We start from the raw sequence: 25,188 nt of genomic DNA on the forward strand, positions 1-25,188 counted from the left end.
AATCAAGTAAGTAATGTCTGGTGTTTAGGAGATATTTGGGGAAAAAAGATATATACACAAGAACAATTAACATAAGAGTCTAACCTTAAAACAGAAGATGTCTGCTAAGTAGTAGTTACTTGAATAAGCAATATTGGATGCAAATTCTCCTTGATACAAAAAATGGCTCCATCAAGATTAGAAAAGTTCAAAGTTTTGAATATAACTAAAGAAAAAGTGTCAATCAGAAAGATTCACACAGAAGAAAAGCATAAAAATCACAAAAAAGAACAACAAAACCAGAGTACAAGCACAGAAAAAGATATTCTGAAAAAGAGATTCCTAGGCCCATGAAATACCTATCCTAGGACAAGGGAAGCCCACCTTTGCCAGCCACCAGTGGCAGGGATGCCCAGTGTACACAGAGGCACATTTTAGGCTTAGGCAAGAGTCAATAAACACACTGCTGATAAAATGAAAGATCCCTGTCCTGATCTACACTCACCAAGCATCAAAGCAGTTCTCTTATCAATTTTTATCTCCTTATTAATAAGGTAATATTTTTAACTGGGTTTCAGAAGATTCTTGATAAACATTAACTAGAATATATCTGGATTTTGACCATTCTGAGTTTTCTATCATGCTGTGTATTTTCAATATAAGGAATCACTTCTTTTTAATTGAGGAAAGTTTTCTTGAGTGAATTATAAGTTCAAGCATTTATTCCCTTCTTTTAAAAAAATTTATTTTTTCCAGAAAGTCTAATTATTATATGCTATAATATAATACAGCATCCCTGGGTGGGGAAGATCCCCTGGAGAAGGGAAAGGTTACCTACTCCAGTATTCTGGCCTGGAGAATTCCATGGACCATACAGTCCATGGGGTGTCAAAGAGTTGGACACAACCGAGCGATTTCTCATATATATATAAAACAACCTGTTTTTCTCTCTAAACTTTAAAAATTCTCTTTGCATTTGTTTCATTTTGTTTACTTTTCCTATTGTATCCTTTATGTCCTGTATTGAATTTTCTATAATGTCTCTTTGTGTTTCAACTTAAGAAAATGGTTTGCTTTCTTCTTCTTTCCTGGGTTATGCTAGCTCAAAATCAATTTCTTCTGGTTGTTAAGCCATCTTTTCCTCTTGCTAATAAGCTTTGTTGTTTGTTTCCACCTCTTCTTATTAATATCTCTGTATGAATGCCAGGCCAGTTCCTGTTAAACTGCTTATTACTGAATGAGTTGACTGGACCAGAAAATTTGGAGTGCAGGGTAGAGTTGAAAGCATATTTTTACATCCTTTAAAACCAAAAAACTGTCAACTTATCTGATACTAGCAAGACAGATGGTTTTGACCAAATATGGGTCCCTCTAGTTCTCTAAACAAAACCACATCAAGGATGGCTTTTGCTAGTTTGCTACTCCAATTTTCATGTGCCCTGCTATAAACAAGGGATTTATAGCCCCTCACCTTTAGGAAGTTCAATTTAAGTTTGGTTACCACTGAGCATTCTCAACATTCATGTTTTTACCCTTCTCTTCTATCCATGTAGCTTTTGCCAGATCTTAACCTGCTTAAACAGCCTTTACCTGTATTTTGTTGCCCAGATATTATACCTGTCTTCCTAGTTTTGCTTAATGCTAGGTGAAGCTGTATGGATAGAAGTATGTTTATGTTTTATTTTCCTTGTTGCTTTTGTATTTGGTTTCCATATAATATACCTATTGGCAAGAACGTGTTGGCCAGAAGATAAAAGCATGGGTAAGTCCCAGTGGCAGCTTCTGTTTCTCACAAAAATTAATAAGTTGGCATTCTGAGTTCATCTATTATTCCTTAATTTGTTTGATTAATGTGATTTATTTGGAACTTATCTCTTACATAAATGAATTTATTTTTGTTCAGTTACGAACCTAGAATGTTATGGTTTATAATAAATATTATATTATGAAATAGCAAGCAATGCCCAATATACTACTTTGATCACGTAACACAAATACTGGGGTTTTGTCATAGAAATAAATTCTGCTCTAAGAAAAGAATAATAAATGTAACTAAGCTAATGTTGCCAAATTATACAATGTTTTGCCTGGCTCCTTTAGTCACATCATTCTTTCCTTCTTCACCTTGTTTATGAACATTAACTAGTACGCTATGTATTCTTTTGGGTGTTTAAGCTTTTTAAATTCCACTGAGGTTTCACTGAAGTGGTTATGTTGATGTACACTAGAGTCTTATGTATGTTTAATATGACCTCAAATTTTCCATTATCATCTCCCAGCAGGAACTTGGCAAGGTTATATCCGTAAGACTTCACTATTTAGAAACTTATCATATTCCAAATTTGTATTCTTTTTTATTAAAGTAATAATAAAAGCTACTAGAGTATCTTAACTCTGATATTAATGAATATAATCTAATTAAAAAGTCAGAAAAAATTGAGATAACTTAATAGACTACCTTTGTTTTTCAACCACTAAGTTAGCAAAAGGTATCTTTAAAAGTATGTGTTTAGTTAGATGATTTAAAAAAATAAACATTTAAAAATTAATCCAAATAATGATGAGATATTCAAAAAGTTGGCAGATACAAGTTCCTATATTCTATTCAAAAGCACTTTGATCTGGATGGTGAATTAGATTCTAAGTAAACAAATAACAGGGTTTCCCTGGTGACTCAGGGGAAAAGAATCCTCCTGCCAATGCAGGAAATGTGGGTTCAATCCCTGGGTCGGGATGATCCCCTTCAGAAGGAAATGGCAACCGACTCCAGTTTTCTTGCTTAGGAAATCCCATGGACAGAAGACCTTGCAGGCTACAGTCCATGGGGCTGCCAGAGTTGGACATGACTTAGTGACTAAACAGCAACAGTAAAGAAAAAGTAACAGATTAATGAATCAGACAAAAACACAAAAAGAAAGCTAAGCTTCTGAAGTTAAACATTAAGAGGAGGACTTCTAAAAAACTGAAATAAAAAATAAAAACAGACAACAAGAATTTATTACCTTCAGGTCGGTACTGTGCAACAATTGTGACAGCTTGGCCAGCATTTTTTAAAGCAGCTGCTGCCTGCTCATGGCTGGCAGTTCTGAGGTCAACACTGTTTACCTGTAAATCAAATCAAATATTAAATTCAAAAGAAAACCATCACACTAATCAGAAATCATAATAGCCTGTTTGTTAAGAAGGCATAGATTAAAAAAATTATTTGCAATTATTTTATGACTAAAATATTTTCTTTTGATTTACTAAAAATAAATTGCACAGTAAAACAAAAGACTACTATCAACCAAAACAATTTTATTCACTAAAAATACTATGTTCACTGTCAAGTGAACAAAACCAAAGCATTTCCCCCTACGTTTCTAGAAGGCTGTCTATCAATCTCTTGAGAAATGTTCCTTAATTTGGCAACCTGAAAAATCAAAAGTGTCATCATTTTGTACATTTCTGCCATATTTTCACTATTATTAATCTCAATTTCAGTTCTCTTCCTTCCTTTCCTAAACTAAACCTTCTATTCTTTAAGAGTAACTGGAAAGCAAGAACTTCAAGTATTAAAAGAGCTCAGATCTCACAGACTGACATTAAATACAATAATGTTACTAAATGAGCAAGAAGACATTCTTTTCTTTTTTAATATGAGGACCTTCCTTGGGTGAGGTGATCAATCCCACTCTAGAAGAATAGGCAATTAAATTCTTCTTTCTGAAAGGCTGCCAGTACCTAGTACACTGCACAGTACTCTACCTTTAGTGACTGAAACTTTTACACTACAAGAAAAACTTAACAGGACATTGATGTGAGCATTAGACTTAAATGTAGCTAATTTAAATATTTAAGTTGGCCTTCCCCCCAAGAACTATCAATGAATAAAATACAGAAATGTTTGGGACCTTTAATGAATACTTTTGGGAAGGAAGAGAAACTATCATGCAATTTTTACATGAAAGCTTGTTTCCTCAACATCTCTTCCAAAACTTGTTAAAAGTTACACACCAATTTTGTAAAATTTGACTATAGTCCAGAAATTTCTGGGACATTTAAAGAACATTTAAAACAGTGAAGACCTGATGTTTTATATTATCTATAAAGGATATCACTATGTACCTAGTTAACAAGTGCATACACCTTCCAAATGAAAATCAAGACGCAAAAACCTTAATCTAAACAAATGTAACGTATCATGGTTTTATTAGAGAATATCTCTAGCTAAAGGCCATAAAAAACTCAACACAATGTATAAATAGCTTTACATTGAACATAAAATCCTAATTCTAGCAGAAAAAATTAGAGAAGAAATAGAAAAGGTAGACAAACTTTCAAAGATTGTTGTAGAAAATATCATAATTTTTAATTATAATTATTTCCTAGCATTAAAGCCTTTGGCTACAGAAAAAATCTGAAGACAGCCAATACAGATTCAAAACAGAATAATTTGTTAACAAGACTACAAATTTAAAATGTTCCTAAATAATGCCAAACATTTTAATGTAAAACATTATCAAGGACATTTTAGAAGAAATCTTGGTACTGAGAGGCACACAGTGTAAACAGACTTAAGGTCATTAAAAGAAAAAAAAAACCACTTAAAAATATGGAGATATAATTTATATAAAATCAACATTTTTCAAGTTTAGTGTTTTTGTGGTTTTCAGTACATTCACAAGTATTACAATCATCACCATGCTTTAGATCCAAAACATTTTCATCAGCTCCCCCAAACCCCACTACCTATTAGCATTCTTTCCCCTCTTCCCTCTCCTCTTAGACCCTGGCAACCCCTACTCTACTTTCTAAGAATTTGTCTGTTCTGTACATTTAAAATAAAAGAAATATTATAATATGTGGCTATTTTTGTTTCACTTCTTTACTTAGCTTGTTTCCACAGCTCATCCTTGATTTAGTACATCATTGCTTATTATAGCTGAATCGTATACTCTATGTATGGATATTCCATATTTTATTTATCTATATTGTTAATCTTATTCTTTTTGATACTACTGTAAATAAAACTGTTTTCTTAATTTCACTTTCAGGTTGTTCAGTGCTTGTATACAGAAAGACAACTGTTTCTTGTATAGTGACTCTCTGTCCTGCAAATGTGCTGAGTTTGTTTATTATTTTTGATTTTTTGGATTTCATAAGATCTACTATATATAAGATCATAGAGTCTGCACATAACATATATTTTCCTTCTTCCTAACTGCCCAATATAGAAGCTCCAGTACAAGGTTGAATAAAAGTGGCAAGAGTGGACACCCTTGTTCCTGATCTTAGAGGGAAAGCTTTCAGTGTTTCAGCATTTAGTGTTATTAATACAAAGGCTATCAGTTTTTCACAGACACATTTTATCAGGTTGAGGAAAGTTTTGTACTATTCCTAATTTGTTTGGTGTTTTTATGATGTAAAGGTGGTGGTTTCTGACAAGAGATTATTCTGTTGAGATAGTCATGAGATAGTTTATATCCTTAGCTCTATTAACATGATGTCTTCCTTTGTTCGGCATTCCTATGTTGAACCAGCTATACAATCCTTGGATAAATTCCACTTGGTTATAGTATATAATTCTTTTTTAATGCTTGTGTACATCCTTTATTATACTGTTGAATCCATGTGGCTATTTTGTTGAAGATTTTTACATATAAATTCATAAGGGATATTGAGTTTTTTCTTCTTGTGATATCTTTGGTTTGATACAAGAATGAATTGACCTTATACAATGAGTTGGGAAGGGTCCTTCACACCCATTACCTTTTTTGGGAAGTTTGTGAATGACTAGTGTCAATAATTCTTAAAACATTTCATAGATTGCACTAGTGAGGCCATCTGGCAATGGGCTTTTTCCTTTGTGGGAAGTTATGATTATCAGTTCAACCCTTAACTGTTAAAGATCTATAGTTACAGTTTCTATTTCTTCTTGAATCAAAATTTCAATGGTTTACTTCTTTCTAGAAACTTATCAGCAATTACACAGTCATGTCTGATTCTTTGCAATCCTACAGACTGTAGCCCACCAGGCTCCTCTGTCCATGGGATTCTCTAGGCAAGAATACTGGAGTAGGTTGCTGTGCCCTCCACCAAGCGATCTTCTAGACCCAGGGATTGAACCCAAGTCTCTTGCATTTCCTACACTGGCAGGTGGATTCTTTACCACTAGTGCCACCTGGAAGACCATATACAACTATATATCATGTTTAATCTATATGATAAATATAAAATGTCCTTTGATTTTTAATAACAATTTTTGTATTAAAGTCTACTTTGTCTGATATTTGTATAGCCACTCTGTTTCTTGGTTACTGTTTGCATAGCATATCTTTCCCAACATTTTATTTTCAACAAAGATTGAATCTAAAGTGTGTCTTCTGTAGAAAGTATATAGTTGGATCTTTTTTCATCTATCCTGTTAATATCTGTCTTTTAATTGGAGTATTTAACACATTTACCTTAAATGCATTATTGAACAGAAAAGATTTATGTCATCCATTTTACTATTTGTTTTCTTCACACCTTATGTCTTTTTTTGCTTGTCTATTTCTCTATTACTAACATCTTTGTGAAATAGATATTTTCCAGTGTACTATTCTAATATCCTTTAAAGATCATATATATAAAAATATGAGTTATTTTCTTAGTGGTTTCGATAGATTGCAATTAACATTGTATAACCATTTACTTTGGATTAATACCAACTTAGTTTCAATAGTAAATAAAAACTCTGCTCTAATATATCTCTTGTGATACCCTTGTCATATAAGTTACATTTTTAAACAATGAGTGTGTGCCCGTCAACAGAAATCTAAAATTATTGCTTTATTTAATCATTGTTTAAATCATACAGAAGGAAAGCACTACAAACAAAAAATACACTTATGTTGTTTTATATTTACCTATGTATTTTTAACAGTATTCTTTATTTATTCATATGGATTTGGGTTACTCTCTAATGTCTCTTTTTAGTCTGAAGGATTCTCTTTAGTATTTCTTGGGTTTACTGACTGTAACAGAACTTAGGGAGATTAACATCCCTTAGGTTTTGTTTACCTGGCACTGGGATTTATTCTTCATTTCTGAAGGATAGTTTGATTGGGTATAAAATCCTTGGACAATGGCTTTTTTCTTTCAGAAGTGCTTTCTGGCCTCCATGGTTTTTGACAAGAAATTAGCTGTTAATCTTACTGAGGAGTCCCTGTATATAATAAGTCTTTTCTCTTTGCTTACAGGGTTCTTTGTCTTTTGATATTTGATTATGCTATTAACATATCTCTGGTATGGATCTCTTCAAGTTTATTCTACTTGTAGTTCACTGAGCTTCCTATATGTGCACAATGCTTTCATTAAATATGGGAAGATTCTTGCTATTTATTTATTCAAATATCCTTTCTGTCCCTTTCTCTCCTGTCATCCTGACTTTATTATGCATATACTGGTACATTTGATGGCATCCCCACAAGTCTCTGAGGCTCTGTTAATTTTTCTTAATTCTTTTTTCTTTCTGTTCTTTAGCCCAGGTATCTTAATAGATGTATCTTCAAAGTCTGTGGATTCTTTCTTTTGCCAGGTCAAATCTGCTGTTGAGCTTGACAAAGAGGATTTTTTTTCCCCTGATTTCACTTACTGTACTTTTCTACACCAAAATTTATTTTTTATAAAAGTAATCTCTTTATTGATATACTCTACTTGGTGAGATACTGTTCCTATATTTTCCCTTCATTCTGTAGATACAGTTTCCTTTAGTTCTTCAAACATATTTAAAATATCTCTTTTAAAATCTTTATCTAGTAGTCTAATTTTGGGCTTCCTTAGGGACAGTTTCTACTGATTGTTTCTCTCCCACATATATTTTCTTGTTTTGTTGAAAACTGGACATTTAAAAAAATAAACAGCAATTTTGGAAATCAGATTTCCTATCCAGGGCTTGTTATTACTGCTGTTTGTTATGGTAGTCATTTGGGGACTTTTCTAAATTCTGTAAGGTTTATATTTTGTCAAAGGTGCCACTGATGTCTCTGTCTGATTAGCAGAGTGGTTAGTTAATGACTGGACACAGACTTCCTTAAATGCCAGACCCTTTGCTGAAGGGCTCTGTGTACATGTTGGGTAATGCCTTCAACAATCAGTTAGGTGGTTTGCTTAGCCAGCCCCAGGCTATTAGGCTTAGTCTTCAGTTTCGGCAAAGGGGGAAACAGAATCCTTGGGTGGAGTCCCTGTTTCATCTCTCAGCTACTGCTCTATCCAGGTTGCAAACATGTCTTACAAAAGAGAATTAAAGGCAGAGTTGGAACGTAAGAAGCAGTGGTTGGCTCAAATCAGAGAGGAAAAGAGGAAGAAGAAAGAAAGAAAAAGGAAACTGATCAGAAGAAGGAAGCAGTTGCTCCTGTGCAAGAAGAATCAGATCTTGAAAAAAAGAGAAGAGAAGCTGAAGCATTGCTTCAAAGCATGGGTCTAACTGCAGAATCCCCCATTGTCCCTCCTCCTATGTCTCCACCCTCCAAATCTGTGAGCACATCAAGCGAAGCTGGGAGCCAGGACTCTGGAGATGGTGCAGTGGGATCTAGACGAGGACCTATTAAACTTGGAATGGCTAAAATTACACAAGTTGACTTTCCTCCTCGTGAAACTGTAACATACACAAAGGAAACTCAGGCTCCAGTCATGGCTCAACCCAAAGAAGATGAAGAAGAAAAGATGATGTGGTGACTCCTAAACCACCTACTGAACCTGAGGAAGAGAAAACTTTCAAGAAAGATGAAGAAAGTGATAGTAAAGCTCCTCCTCATGAGCTGACTGAAGAAGAAAAGCAGCAAATCTTGCACTCTGAGGAATTTTTAAGTTTCTTTGACCATTCCACAAGAATTGTAGAAAGAGCTCTTTCAGAGCAGATTAACATCTTCTTTGACTACAGTGGAAGAGATTTGGAAGGCAAAGGAGGAGAGATTCAAGCAGGTGCTAAACTGTCATTAAATCAAGAATTTTTTGACGAACGTTGGTCAAAGCATTGGGTTGTTAGTTGTCTGGATTGGTCATCTCAGTATCCAGAATTACTGGTGGCTTCCTATAACAACAATGAAGATGCTCCTCATGAGCCTGACGGTGTGGCCCTTGTATGGAATATGAAATACAAAAAAACTACTCCAGAGTATGTGTTTCACTACCAGTCAGCCGTTATGTCTGCTACGTTTGCAAAATTTCATCCAAATCTGGTTGTGGGTGGTACATATTCAGGCCAAGTTGTGCTGTGGGATAACCGTAGCAATAAAAGAACTCCCAGGCAGAGAACTCCGCTGCAGCTGCGGCACACACACATCCTGTATATTGTGTAAATGTTGGGACAAAGAATGCTCACAATCTGATTAGTATCTCTACTGATGGAAAAATTTGTTCGTGGAGCCTGGACATGCTTCCCCATCCACAGGATAGCATGGAATTGGTTCATAAACAGTCAAAGGCAGTCGCTGTGACATCTATGTCCTTTCCTGTTGGAGATGTCAACAACTTTGTTGTTGGAGGTGAGGAAGGTTCTGTATACACAACATGTCGCCATGGCAGCAAAGCTGGAATCAGTGAGATGTTCAAGGGACATCAGGACCAATTACTGGCATTCATTGTCATTCAGCTGTTGGAGCAGTGGACTTCTCACATCTTTCTGTCACTTCATCATTTGACTGGACAGTAAAACTTTGGACAACTAAGAATAACAAGCCTTTGTACTCATTTGAAGATAATTCAGACTATGTTTATGATGTTATGTGGTCACCCACCCTGTTTGCCTGTGTGGATGGCATGGGTAGGCTGGATTTGTGGAATCTCAATAATGGCACAGAGGTGCCAACTGCAAGCATTTCTGTGGAAGGTAATCCTGCTCTTAATTGTGTAAGATGGACCCATTCTGGAAGAGAGACTGCTGTGGGTGATTCTGAAGGACAGATTGTTATATACGATGTTAGAGAGATTGCTGTCCCCCAAAATGATGAATGGGTACTGTTTGGACGAACACTTGCAGAAATTAACACAAACCGAGTGGATGCAGAGGAGGAAGCAGCTACCCAAATACCTGCTTAGCTCCTGAAGAGAGAATATGTAGCCTTCATGGATTTGGGGAAGACTCGAAGTGGATCCTAAACTATTTGCATGCTTCTGTCTAAATGATAATTAAAAGGAAATTTCGTGGACAACTATGGATTTAATGCAGCAAGCAAGTCTTACAAAGTCCTTTTTTATATGATATGCATCTTGTTTTGAATCTGTGTCATTTTTAATACAGCTGATTGACTTTACAGAATGCAGCCTTTTCTGAATTCTTATACACAGGTGTATATTTGGTATTCTTTTGAAGTCTTTTCAGTTTATAACACTATATACAGTTATTTCTAAAGCACAGATTATGGTCTACATATTTTTAAATAACCACAATTCACTGTTATACTGATAATGTGCTCATTAACCATAATATGTAGGAACATTGTTTATTCTTAGCTATAGCATGAAAATATCTATCCAGTTCCATTCTGATATTCTCTTTTTCTTTACAATTCTTGTGATAACTGAATTGTATAAATTAAAAACAATTAAATTAATTTATTTAATTTATAAATTTACTTTATTTAATTAAATTTATTAAATTTAATTGTATAAATTAAAAACAAAAATGCTTTAACTTTTAACAACAACAACAAAAAAAACCAGTCAGTTAGATAATTGATAATTCTGCCTTAATCTTCACTTACTTTGTGCACAGAGCCCCATAATCAGCCAGAAGTGAGAGTTTAGGGCCTTTTCAGGTCTTTCCTGAGCAGGCACACAGTCCAGGACAGGTATGTGTCCTCCTAGATTTCAAGGGATAAGAGCTTTTCAAAGGCCCTATGGAGGTTTCTCCCTAGTTTTTCCTTTTAAGTTTTCGATTAGTCTACTGTCTGCCCCAAATGTTATGTAATGTCTCAGGAAGCCATAATATGCCTGTAATTATTTTGACACTTACCCCAGGGGAAAAGGCTTTTGCATTGGTGGAGCTTTGAATCAGGTCAAATACACAGAACCTTTAAAATAAGGTGTTCTAAGAACCACCAGACAGGTCAAATTATAACAGTTCTTTGGAAAGGAAACAATTAATATTTTACCACCATTTTGATTTCTTTACTGGCTTAGGCCAACAGTTTTCACCATAAATTTTGGCTATTTTTCAAGCTAATATGGTGATAGGGAGGCAGGGAAATTAAAACTGATAAAACTCAATAAAAATTCCACAAGCCTCACTCTTAGGGAAATTCAGCATTTTCCCCCCCTCTTCTTGAGGAAATACTTCCTGAATTGCTGTCAGTCTTTGGTTAATTTCCAGAGTTTTAAAAAGCTTATTCTAACAATTCTGGCCACTTTTCTCATTGTTTTTATGGAGGACAGCATTTCTGTTGAAGTCTTTTGGGTCACTTTCCATGACTCTAAATTTTCAGTGCATATCAACTATGTTCTCCTCTATTCTTGGCATCTTGGAAATAATAGCAATACCTCCATTTACATCATAGTGGAAAATGTAGTGTTCAACATCTGTAATAAATCCTAATTTCAAAAGCTTCTGTCTTCAACATCATTATATCAAAGGGAATTATTTTATAGAAATCATAACTTATTTTCTCACTTCCCAAATAACTTCTTTATACTTTTCTCAGTAATGTGGGTTATCATTAAGAATATTAATAACAAGGGTATAATAACACAGGAGCAGCAACATCAGTATCTCATGGAAACTCGTTAGATATACATATTTTCAGATCCTACCTAAGTCATACTGCATCAGAAACTTTGGGAATGGAATCCAGGAATTTGTTTTTTAATAAGGCCTTGGGGTGACCTACAGCAAGTTGAAGACTGAAAATAGCTAAATTTTATGTAAAGAGGTACTTAAACAAGTGTCCCATAGTTTTTAGTTTTTAGTATATTTTCTCATGTTTTTCTCTTTATCCTAATGTCTTTACTATTTTTCTTAGGCTATTTCCCTACAGAAGTTAGTAACCATTAAAATTTTAAGATTACTGATGCATACTGCCAAACAGAAAGCTGTATATAACTTAAAGTAATATTAGGGAAAGCAAGTGGTTGGGACTATTGAGACTTTTCAGTTTTAAACCTGAGCCTAGAGGGGTTTCCAGACCTGGGGCTTTCAGCGCTAAAACTGGAAAAGTCCTCAGTGAAGCAGGCTGTGTTTGTTGGTCAGTCTAACATATTCTAGCTGTGTGTTAGTAACCCACATAAATAGTTCCACATGGAAATTTACAAAATATCTATTTTTGTTTTGAGTTTTTCACATTTAACTCTTAAGCCAACTGAGAATTTATTTTGAGACAAGGTGTGAAGTGAGGCTCTAAGCTAATTTTATTCCACCAATAACTAGCTAGTTTGCCCAACATTTATTTCTTAAAAGATTCATTCCTTACCACTAATATGAACAACACTGTAAGTCATTTTTAAAGTTTGAATTACAGTATAACTTATAAGCAATAAAATGTACAAATTTCAACAGTTCAGCTGGAAGGACTTTTGACAACTGTATATGCCTGTGAAATTACAACCCCAAACATACCTTTTCCACCTACCAACCAGAAATCTCCATTATGCCTCTTTATGGGAGTCAATACAATTACCAGCAACCACGTTCTGACTTATCAGTATAAATTACGTTGCCTGCTCATGGTTATCTTATAATCTTATAAAATTATCTTATAATAATTACATTACTTATAATACAGTATGTATTTTTGTGGTGCATTCTATTTTTACTTAACACAATGTTGTTTAGTGTCATCTGTGTTGCTTGAGTGTCATTATGAATAAGCTGTTATGAACATTCCTATTACAGTGTTTCTGTAAACATAAGATTTCTTAGGTAAAATGTGGGTGATAAGGTTAGATGTATGTTTAATTTCTTTAAAACTTCGTCAGAAGTTCTTGCAGCAGTTGTATAGTTTTACATATCCACCAGTAATGAATAATAACTGCCCCACATTCTTGCAAATGCTTGCTGCCATCATTTTTTTTTCCCTTCTAGTAATTCAACTGGATAGGATATAGGACTTCATTATGGCTTTAAAAACATTTTTATTTAGGTACAATTTACATTCAATAATCTTTTTTAGTTTACAGGTAAGAGTTTTGACAACTGTGTATATTGTATAGCCACTGCCACAATCAAGATATAGAAAAGTGACATTGTTCCCAAATTCCTCTAAACCTGCTTATTCACTGTATTTTTGCATTGCCCTGATGCCTAATGTTAAGTACCGTTCCATGTGTTTATAGGCTATTCATACAACATGTTTTGTAAAATATCTGTTTTATATCTTTCGCTTGTTTTAAAATTTACTCATCTTTCATTGCTTCTTTGTGGGAGATGTTTATATATTCTGGATATGAGTTTTTTGTGTGATATATGTACTGAGTATATTTTTCTCCTACTGTATGGCTTGCCTACTTGGTTTCCTAAAGACACCTTTTTTTCTTTAAACAGTTAGTGTTTAATACATCTTGTCCAAGAAACTGCAGTCTGCCTCAGGGTTGCAAAGATATCCTCCTACTCTTGGTCCTGAGCAGTGCGAAGTACAGAATTGCTGAGGTTGGTTAACAGATCTTCATCTCAAGGTCCCCTATTTATTGGCAGGTGCCTTGTACGTTGGGATGCTCTGTGTGACTCAGTAATAATTTTCTCTTAATTCTCTGTTGGTTCCAAACCTTTGGTTTACAAGCTCCAAGTTCTTGGTGAAGACCCGTGAAAAAGAGAAGGGAGGTAGGTCCAGACTTGCTCTGTGACTTCCTAGAATTTTTATCAGTTTCACCAGTCCACTGAGGCCATTACATGTTGGGTAAAGTTTTGGTTGATTTCTTCCTGTATCTGTCTAATCCTTCTCTCTCCCCCACCACTCTCTAAGGAGGAGCTGCCACTGTGTTCTCCATGAAGGGCTACTTACTGTCTGGAAGTCAATTTACTTAGGTCACTTTGAATCCTCAGTTCTCTGATGGGTTTACAGTTTTTATAAACTTATCCAGATTGTTTTGGTTGTTATGATAAGAGTGATGGTCTCTTAAGACGCTCAATATTATAACCATGTAACTAAGGTGTGTTTCTGCTTTAATATCTGTTCCAAAAATCATTATTTTGGGTTCAGATCAGTTCAGTCGCTCAGTCGTGTCTGATCCTTTGAGACCCCATGAATCGCAGCACACCAGGCCTCCCTGTCCATCACCAACTCCTGGAGTTTACTCAAACTCATGTCCATCGAGTCGGTGATGCCATCCAGCCATCTCATCCTCTGTCATTCCCTTCTCCTCCTGCCCCCAATCCCTCCCAGCATTAGGGTCTTTTCCACTGAGCCAAATCTTCGCATGAGGTGGCCAAAGTACTGGAGTTTCAGCTTCAGCATCAGTCCTTCCAATGAACACCCAGGACTGATCTCCTTTAGGATGGACTGGTTGGATCTCCTTGCAGTCCAAGGGACTCTCAAGAGTCTTCTCCAACACCACAGTTCAAAAGCATCAATTTTTTGGTGCTCAGTCTATTTTGGGTAGTATTATGCTATTTTAGTTGCTGTAGTCTGAAACATTTGAAAGCAATTTCCATTTACTTGCATTGCTTACTAATATATTTTCTACAATTGCAGTACCACTGCCGATTTGAGAAAACAAATTTCCAAGAGGTTCATTCAAGTATCAACTAGTTATACCAAGATCTGAGAACAACTAAAACAAAAAAGAGCTGTACTTCTTTTGTAAATGATCAGTCATCACCTTTCTGTCTTGGATTCAGTCTATCTTTAATTATAAAGGATCCTCAGAAGGATCTAAGTATGTGCAAGGAAGGATCAGGTGGCAAGAGGAACTGATCTGAAAATGGCAATAAAAGATCCAAATTTTGGAATGCTTTTCCTGTCATGTTCTAGGCATGTATATTTTGGGCTTGAAGAGTATTTTCTGATGTTTACTTTAAATTGAAGAAATGATTTAAAATAGTTATCAATATTGAATAGCACTGCTGACCTAGGATATAGGTTTTTTTCCTATATCTCAGATCCTAAATTTTGGAAGTGTTACCTAAATTTTTAATTAAAACAAAATGGCACAGCATGATATTATGGATAAGGGGAGGTATTATTAGCTACTGTGAGCAAATTAAACTCTGTTCTTCAGTTTTCTCACTGGAAAAACAGTTATAAGGATGATGCTCCTGAGTCTACTACAAGCAATATATTTTTTCGAAGAATACCACTCCCCTGAAATTCAGGCAGCACTGAATACAAAGATATAAAGTATTATTGACACTAAGCTCACAACGCAAAATTTAGAACATAAGGAAACAAAGTATGTCATCATAAAGTAACATGCTTTAGATGCCTAAACTTCAAAAAACAGAACTATTATATTATTTACAGAATACAGACATATCTCATTTTATTGTGCTTTACATTACTGTATTCACAGGTACTGCATTTATTTTTAAACAAATTGGAAGTCTGTGGCAACCCTGCTTTCACCAAGTCTGTTGGTGCTATTTTTCCAATAGCATTTGCTCACTTTGTTTCACTTTTGTGTCACTGTCACATTCTAGTAGTTCTTGAAATACTTCAAACCCTCCACCAGCAAAAAGATTATGACTTTCTGCAGATCCAGATGATGCTTAGCATCTTTTAACAATAAAATAAAATTAAGGTATGGATATTGTTTTTTAGACATAATGCTAATCTAACAGACCTAACAGAAGCAGAAGATATTAAGAAGAGGTGGCAAGAATACACAGAAGAACTATACAAAAAGATCTTCATGACTCAGATAATCATGATGGTATGATCATTCACCTATAGACAGACATTCTGGAATGCAAAGTCAAGGGTAGGAAGCATCACTACAAAAGCTAGTGGAGGTGATTCCAGCTGAGCTATTTCAAATCCTAAAAGATGATGCTGTGAAAGTGCTGCACTCAGCACTACTGAGTGTGGCCACTCAGTAGTGGCCACAGGACTGGAAAAGTCAGTTTTCATGCCAATCCCAAAGAAAGGCAAAGAACGCTCAAACTACCGCACAATAGCACTCATCTCACACACTAGCAAAGTAATGCTCAAAATTCTCCAAGCCAGGCTTCAACAGTACATGAACCGTGAACTTCCAGATGTTCACGCTGGATTTAGAAAAGGCAGAGGAACCAGAGATCAAATTGCCAACATCCATTGGATCATCAAAAAAGAGAAACAGAGAACAGAAAAACATCTGCTTTTCTGTTTATTGACTATGGCAAAGATTTTGACTGTGTGGATCACAACAAACTATGGAAAATCATTCAAGAGATGGGAATACCAGACCACCTGACCTGCCTCTTAAGAAATCTGTATGCAGGTCAAGAAGCAACAATTAGAACTGGACATGGAAAAACAGACTGGTTCCAAATAGACAAAGGAGTATGTCAAGGCTGTATATTGTCACCTGCTTACTTAACTTATATGCAGAGTACATCTTGAGAAATGCTGGACTGGATGAAGCACAAGCTGGAATCAAGATTGCAGGGAGAAATATCAATAACCTCAGATATGCAGATGACACCACCCTTAGGGCAAAAAGCAAAAAGAACTAAAGAGCCTCTTGATGAAAGTGAAAGAGGAGAGTGAAACAGTTGGCTTACCAGAAAGATAAAGACCAATACAGTATACTAACGCATATATATGGAATTTAAAAAGATGGTAACGATAACCCAATATGAAAAACAGAAAAAGAGACACAGATGTACAGAACAGACTTTGAGACTCTTTGGGAGAAGGCGAGGGTGGGATGCTCTGAGAGAATAGCATTGAAACAAATATACTATCAAGGGTGAAATAGACCACCAGCCCAGGTTGAATGCATGAGACAAGTGCTCAGGGCTGGTGCACTGGGAAGACCCAGAGGGAGGGAGGCGGGAGTGGGGATCGGGATGGGGAACACATGTAAATTCATGGCTGATTCATGTCAATGTATGGCAAAAACCACTGCAATATTGTAAAGTAATTAGCCTTCAACTAATAAAAATAAATGAAAAAAAAAAAAAGAAAAGAAAAAGTTGGCTTAAAGCTCAACATTCAGAAAACTAAGATCATGGCATCTGGTCCCATCACTTGATGGCAAATAGATGGGGAAACAGTGGGAACAGTGACAGACTTTATTTTTTTGGGCTCCAAAATCACTGCAGAGGGTGACTGCAGCCATGAAACTAAAAGACACTTGCTCCTTGGAAGAAAAGTTATGACCAACCTAGACAGCATATTAAAATGCAGAGACGTTACTTTGTCAACAAAGGTCCATTTAGTTAAAGCTATGGTTTTTCCAGTAGTCATGTATGGATGTTGAGAGTTGGACCATAAAGAGACCTGAGTGCCAAAGAATTGATGCTTTCGAACTGTGGTGTTGGAGAAGACTCTTCAGAGTCCCTTGCACTGTAAGGAGATCAAACCAGGCTATTCTAAGGGAAATCAGTCCTGAATATTCATTGGAAGGACTGATGCTGAAGCTGAAACTCCTGTACTTTGGCCACCTGATGTGAAGAACCAACTCATTGGAAAAGACTCTGATGCTGGAAAAGATAGAAGGTGGGAGGAGAAGGGGATGATAGAGGATGAGATGGTTGGATGGCATCACCGACTCAAAGGACATGAGTTTGAGTAAACTCCAGGATTTGGTGAGGGACAGGCAGGCCTGGCGTGTTGAGTAAACTCCAGGATTTGGTGAGGGACAGGCAGGCCTGGCGTGCTGCAGTCCAAGGGGTTGCAAAGAGTCGGACATTACTGAGACACTGAACTGAACAGACTACAATATAACATAATCATAAGTTTTATATGTATTGGGAAAACAAATATTTGTTTGACTTTCTTTACTGCAATATGCTTTATGGTGGTGGTCTGGAACTGAACCTGCAGTATCTTTGAGGTATGTTTGTATAAAATAAATTGGTTTAAAAGAAAAACCTAAAAGAACATAACATAACAAACGTTAAATAGTCGAGATTCTCCCAAAACCACCAAGGAATATTTGAAAAAGAATTAGAACTTCCAGAAAGGAAATAATACTTTGAAATGAAAAAGTTAGTGTTAGCCTAAAGAGGTTATTAGACACAGATGAAGAAAATTTATGAACTAGAAAGCATATCTGACTGATAATTAACTAATGATAAAAAATTTCAACTCACCAGGAAGGAAAGCTGATTCTAAAGTTAGATGCATCTAATAGCATAGCTTCAAATATACAAGGAAAAAAATTGCTGCCAGGAAAAACTGTTAAGACGTACCTTCCATTCACATAAACTTTAAAAGCCTCTTTTAATAATAAAGCCCACAACAGACTGAAGCATAAAGAAGATATGAACTATGCAAGTAACAAAGATGAGTTAACAGACATATAGAGAACCTTGCAGTCAACAAACAGAGAATGCATACTTTCTTCAAGTACATTCATAAAGACTGACGTATTTTAAGTCAAATATCAAAAGAAAATCTATCATACAGAACATGTTCCCTGTCAACTCTGTAACTCTACAATTAAGCTGTAAAATGTTAGAAGAAGATAGCCAAAATACCTCCCATATCTTTAGAATATACAAATTTTAATAATTAACAGGTCATAGTTAAAATGGTAAAAACATTATTTTGATTAACACATCCTACCGATATAATACGATCTCCTTTTCTGAGCTCTCCACTAAGATCGGCAGGTCCTCCAGCCAAAATAAAGGAGATAAATATTCCTTCTCCATCTTCACCTCCCACAATGTTGAAACCAAGGCCTGTTGAACCACGATGAAGAACAACTTTTCTAGGTTCCCTGAAAATGAAAAAAATATTGAATACATTAAAATATATAAAGAACTTAACATTCTATCAATGAGAATTTCCCACTGATATATCATATTACCATACTATTAAGAAAATTAAATGAAATTTAAACGAGTTTTCTATACTTGGGGGAAAAGAAATTATTTCTAAGCCTAGAAATTAAAAGGAAAAATCCTAGTTTTATTTATATAAAAGCTAAAAATCCTTTTGGCAAAATATGAAATTAAAATAAAAGGTGAAAGCAATGTGAAAATTTTAAAAAATGATATAAAGAGCCCACTCAAAAAATAATACTCATGAAAAGTTGGTTGTCTAAGAAGCAGTCACTCCATTTCTCACATGTTGAAATAAGTGGATATCCCTTTGTTTAGAGAAAATAGGTCCCCTTTCCAGTCTCAAAGGGATAAACCATGAATGACCTATGCCAGTCACTGTATTTCCACTGTCCTTTGCTAACCTGAGGCTATGACCCTATTTTGGCCTCTGAGAAATAAAGTGAAATTTTATTGTCACTTTTCTGAGACAGACAGACCCTAAAAAGGACAAAGGTTATTCTGTCACCACACAAATCACATTTGTTCCCCTCCTTATCCCAAATTACTCCCACACAAAATAATGAACTATAAAATCCCATTACTGGTTTGGACATATTATAATCATGAAGATAAAACCAACAGAATCCCAGAGACACCATGGACCTAGGGTTGCTACACAAATGTTAGAAATGTCCATCTCTACATTTTTTATATAAATTAAATATCTTTATTTCTTAAGTTACATCCCTCCAATTCATCTATCTCTGCTTTTCATCTAATTTTCTACATGCATCTCTTTTGCTCCCTCCAACTCACAATTTAAAATCTCTGAAATCGGGATGTGTTTTACAACTAATAATGCTGCACATCTGTTGCCAGTTGTACATAACTGTGTGAGAACCATTTACATTTTCCAGTAAGACCATGAAAATTCCAACAATAGGCTATTTTAGATATGATGAATCACAGAATATCATTTGAGATTAGAATGTCTCATACAGGGTAAATATTGGAATTTCAGCATCAGTCCTTCCAATGAATATTCAGAACTGATTTCCTTTAGGATGGACTGGTTGGATCTCCTTGCAATCCAAGGGACTCTCAAGAGTCTTCTCCAACACCACAGTTCAGAAGCATCAGTTCTTCGGCACTCAGGTCTTTTTACGGTCTAACTCTCACATCCATACATGACTACTGGAAAAACCACAGCTTGGACTAGACAGACCTTTGTCGGCAAAGTAATGTCTCTGGTTTTTAATACGCTGTCTAGGTTTATAGCTTTTCTTCCAAGGAGCAAGTGTCTTTTAATTTCATGACTGCAGTTACCATCTGCAGTGATTCTGGAGCCCAAGAAAATAAAGTCTGTCACTGTTTCCATTGTTTTCCCATCTATTTGCCATGAAGTGAGGGGACTGGATGCCATGATTTTCGTTTTTTGAATGTTGAGTATTAAGCCAACTTTTTTACCCTCCACTTTCACTTTCAAGAGGCTCTTCAGTTCCTCTTTGCTTTCTGCCATAAGGGTGGTGTCATCTGCATATCTTGAGGTTACTGATATTTCTCCTGGCAATCTTGATTCTAGCTGGTGCTTCATCAGCCCAGCATTTCACATGATGTACTTTGCATGTAAAGTTAAATAAGCAGAGTGACAATATAAAGCCTTGACATTCACCTTTCCCAATCTGGAACCAGTCCATTGTTCCATGTCTGGTTCTAACTGTACTTCTTGACCTGCATACAGATTTCTCAAAAGGCAGGTAAGGTGTTTTATATATCTTTTACCATAATTTTAAAAATTTATAATGTAATACATGAAAAATCAGAGTCATACATTTTAAATAGGTAAACTGTATGGTATGTAAATCATATCTTAATAAAGGTGTTAAAAATGAACTTTAGAATCATTAACTGTATGGTGGGAATTCTTTTATTTTCCCTTTATATTGGTAATGTGATATAATCTCTGAAAAAGTATTTAGGGTCAAATTGTGCAAAGCTTCTAATATGAAGTAAAGATTTCTGTACTGCATTATCTGGGCAAAGTAGAAGTATCAAAAGAGGGTGATAAAACATAGCATTTTAGGAAGACATATTCAATAATCAACCACCTGATTTTAAAAAATATAGAAAACAGGGAGGCCTGTTGTGTAATACTACAAAGTTCAACACAATATTCTAGATAAGAGATATGTAGTGAAAAAAGATGGGAACAGCAATGAAGATGCTAACATATTTTTAATTTGAAAAATATGCTGATTAAAGACTACATAAACCATTAACTACTTCCACTTTACTTCTATAAATAAACACTATTAGATAATAGCAACAAGAACACAACCATGATAGATCAGTATATTAGAACAGCCTAAATGTTAATAGCCCTGAAAATTCATATCAGAAACATATAATCATAGATGCTATTCTTTCTGATAATTTTCATTCTAAAACAATTACTGAGCACCTATTAAATTAAATCCTCAACATTGGTAACTCTTGAAGAAATGAACAAAGACAAACACTATCTGACATTTAAGAGATCACTGCCTCAAGTTGGTAGTCTGACTAATAAAGAATAATTATAAAGGTTCAAAAAAAAGTCAACAATAATAAAATTAAAAAAACATAAAATGACATTGGCATCATTTACCATTAAATTCTATAAAACTAATATGAAATACTTCCACGAAAGTTATACAGCAAACTGTTCATATATAATACATTACTAAGTTGAACATAATGAAAAAGACCTAAAATATTTTTTCACTTTTTGTTTCCCACTTAGATAATTTTTTGGGGAATAAAAAGATAATCTGCAAACTTCAGTGAGTAATGTTAGTAATGTCAGACGAAAGTAAATTTTAGGTGTCAGAATATCAAATGTATATACCAACAAACAAAATTCTGAATATGAATCAAATGATTGCCATAATATTTTACGGTATATATTAGAAATGGACTATATGAAAAGTTAGTTTTAAATATTCATAAGTATACTTTTAACTTCATTTTTACCTAAACTAATTTCTAAGGATAATTTACTAATCCTTGAAAAAAGGAACATTAAAAAAAGTGGTGATTTGTAAAGTAAAGTATTTTTATACTTATGGCCCTTTAATGAACCTTTCAAATAAAAAAATTAAGGTTTACATTTATTATCTGTTAATAAAATTATTTAGTCCTGAAAACTGTGACTATCCTACTTGGTTGATTATAACTCTGTCTAATGATTGGCTTTATGTCAGAATGATGACTATTCAATTCCTTACCTTGTAATTTCATCATCTCCAAGGACTGCTTTAGAAACAGGTGAATATCTGGCTGGTGATGCTGGTGTCTGGCCCAAGTAGGAAGGTGGGCTAACATGGTTATCAATAGGCTGAGAAGAAGCTTAAAAAAAAAGTAAAAAACACTTGAAAATGGAAACACGCCATTCAGTACCATGTTTATAGATTATCAATGTCACAGTTAATTAATGTATAATTCATAGCTACTCATTTATATAATAGGATTTGGTAGAGAAAATGTATTTACTAGGTAAAAAAAATTAGAGCAGCTCAACTTTCCGGGTAAAAACTAGTTTAGACATTCAGATCGGCAAAGCAAACTTATTCCATTTGGTTTCTCTGACAAAACAACTAAAAAGGAGTTTTACAGTAACTGATTTGCCAAATGTAAATCCAGGAAAGGTTATTCAAAAGACTGTCACAGGAAAGACTGAACTAAATCAATCTTAAGTATAACAATTTTATTTTTCTAAGAAGTTATCTTGCAGATTAACATTTTTAGAGAAGTATATTCAGCTGATCCCTGAACAACATGGGGGTTAGAAGCACTGACCCTCCAAGAAGTTGAAAATGCACATATGACTTTACAGCTGGGCCTCAATATTCATGGTTCTGCATCTACAGATTGAGCCAACCATTAAGATCTGTAGTATGCACTGAAAAAAAATCTATATATAAGTGGATCTGCATAGTACAAACCCACACTGTTCAACAATCAACTGGATACTCAAAATTTGATTGTGAGTAACAAAAACCAAAAGCTTAAAAATAAGTGCAAAAAGATTGTGCTTGACAAAGTTTTAAAATAAATTAAGGGAGTTCATGCCGGAGCCAGGGCAGCAGCGTCACGGTGAAACGCGGCCGCTGCGCAGAACTCTGAGGAAAATCTTTTCCGCCGCAGCAGCAGCATCATGGGGAAGGGTGACCCCAACAAACTGCAGGGCAAGATTTCTTGGTATGCCTTCTCCGTGCAGACCTGCCGCGAGGAGCACAAGAAGCAGCACCCCGACTCCTCAGTCAATTTCGCAGTTTTCCAGAAATGTTCCGAGAGATGGAAGACCATGTTGGCCAAGGAAAAGTCCAAGTTCGAAGACACGGCAAAAAGTGACAAAGCTTGCTACGACAGGGAGATGAAAAATTATGTCCCTCCTAAAGGTGACAAGAAGGGAAAGAAAAAATATCCCAACGCTCTGAAAAGGCCTCCATCTGGCCTTCTTCCTGTTTTGCTCCAAATATCACTCAATAATTAAAAGCAAACACCCTGGCTTATCCATTGGGGATACTGCAAAAAAATTGGGTGAAAAGTGGTCTGAGCAGTCAGCCAAAGATAAACAGCCGTATGAACAGAAAGCAGCTAAGCTGAAGGAGAAATACGAAAAGGATATTGCTGCATACCGTGCCAAGGGCAAGAGTGAAGTGGGAAAAAAGGGCCCTGGCAGGCCGACAAGCTCCAAGAAGAATGAACCAGAATATGAGGAGGAAGAAGATGAAGATGAGGAATAAATGGTTATCTTGTGTGGAGTGTGCATGTGTGCTCAGGCAATTGTTTTGCTAAGAATGTGAATTCAAGTGCAGCTCAATATTAGCTTCAGTATAAAAACTGTACAGATTTTTGTATAGCTGATAAGATTCTTTGTAGAGAAAATACTTTTTTAAAAATGCAAGTTGTGGCTTTTTGAGGGGCTACTACATACAGTTAGATTTTCAAGCTTCTGATGTTAAATGTTTCTAAATATTTAATGGTTTCTTTAATTTCTTGACTTGTGTATGGTAGCACAGCAAACTCATAGAAATTAGCATCAATAGCAAATTTTGGGTTTCCGAGAACGAGAATGTTGCGTTTTCTTTTTTTTAAAAAAATTTTGTAATAAAATTATATATATTAAAAAAATAAATAAAATAAATTAAGGGACTTCTGGCTTTCCAGCATGACTCTAATGAAAAAAGAATGTACTAAAATGCAAAAACACAGTTTGAAGAGACAGGGCAAGCATAAGAACCAGACTCACATACAACAGTGATGCTGGAATGATCAGACCAGGATTTGAAACAAAAATGATTAATAAGCTGATATGGATAAAGCAAACAGTATGTATAAAGAAGGCAGTATGCAAGAACAGATGGGCAATATAAGTGGAGAGATGGAAATTCTAAGAAAGTAACAAAAAGAAATACAAGAGCTCAAAAACACCCTAATGGAAATGAATGATGTCTTTGATGAACTACTAGTAGTTTGGACATGGCTGAAGAAAGAATTTCTGAGCTTGATATCTCAATGGCAACCTCTAAAACTGAAAAGCAAAGAGAAAAATGACTGGGGTTGGTGGGCAGGGGGCAGGGATCAGAATAAAATATCCAAGAAAAGCGACAAAACTACAAAAACTACATATGTGTAATGGGAACATGAAAAGGAGAAGGAGAGAAAAGAATAGAAGCATTTGAAACAACAATGATGATAATTTCCCCAATAAATGTCAGACACCAAACCATAGACAAACCTAGGAAACTCAAGAGAACACTAAGCAGGATAAATGCAAATGCATATCGTTTTCAAACTACAGAAGAAAAAAGGAGGGGCAAAAAGCCCTAAAAGTAGTCACAGGGAATTAAAAGCCATACCTTACTGGTAGAGACGCAAGGTAAGAATTACGTTTGACTTCTCCTTAGTAAGTCATTCAAGTAAGACAATGAAGTGAAATATCTAGTGTTAAGAGAAAAAGCCCACCTTGTATCCTGTGAAATTATCCCTCAAAAGTGAAGAAGACATAAACACTTCATTAAACAAAAACTGAGGGAATATTTATTGCTAGTAGATTTGGCTTTTGAAATGTTAAAAGAAGTTCTTTAGAGAGAAGGGAAGTTCGTAGGTCAGAAGTTCAGTTATACAGAAAGAAAGAGCACTGAGGGAATAAGGTAAAATAAAACTAGCTTTTCTTATTCTTGAGTGATCTAACAAAAAACACTTTGTTCAAAATAACAGCAATGTTGTATTTGACTATGTTTGTTAATGCATATATATATTTGTGTATAAATCAAATGAATGTCAGCATGATACAA

At 35.1% G+C, this 25,188-nt stretch overlaps 1 protein-coding gene and 2 pseudogenes across 22 annotated transcripts in view; 2 read left to right on the forward strand and 1 right to left on the reverse strand.

The window, feature by feature from the left end:
• DLG1 (discs large MAGUK scaffold protein 1) overlaps positions 1-25,188 on the reverse strand; it is a 267,402-nt gene that overhangs the window by 59,112 nt on the left and 183,102 nt on the right. For all 22 annotated transcript variants that reach the window (XM_020887873.2, XM_020887881.2, XM_020887878.2 and 19 more), the window contains 3 exons: positions 22,114-22,234; positions 18,645-18,801; positions 2,982-3,084 (listed from right to left, as the gene is read on the reverse strand). In XM_020887873.2, the coding sequence (XP_020743532.1) occupies positions 2,982-3,084; positions 18,645-18,801; positions 22,114-22,234 (381 nt within the window). The remainder of the gene's footprint in view (positions 1-2,981; positions 3,085-18,644; positions 18,802-22,113; positions 22,235-25,188) is intronic.
• On the forward strand, positions 8,222-10,173 carry LOC110133740 (cytoplasmic dynein 1 intermediate chain 2 pseudogene; annotated as a pseudogene).
• Positions 23,043-23,634, forward strand: LOC110133741 (high mobility group protein B2 pseudogene; annotated as a pseudogene).

The sequence above is a fragment of the Odocoileus virginianus genome, chromosome 4, assembly GCF_023699985.2.
Source record: "Odocoileus virginianus isolate 20LAN1187 ecotype Illinois chromosome 4, Ovbor_1.2, whole genome shotgun sequence".
Lineage (NCBI taxonomy): Eukaryota > Metazoa > Chordata > Mammalia > Artiodactyla > Cervidae > Odocoileus > Odocoileus virginianus.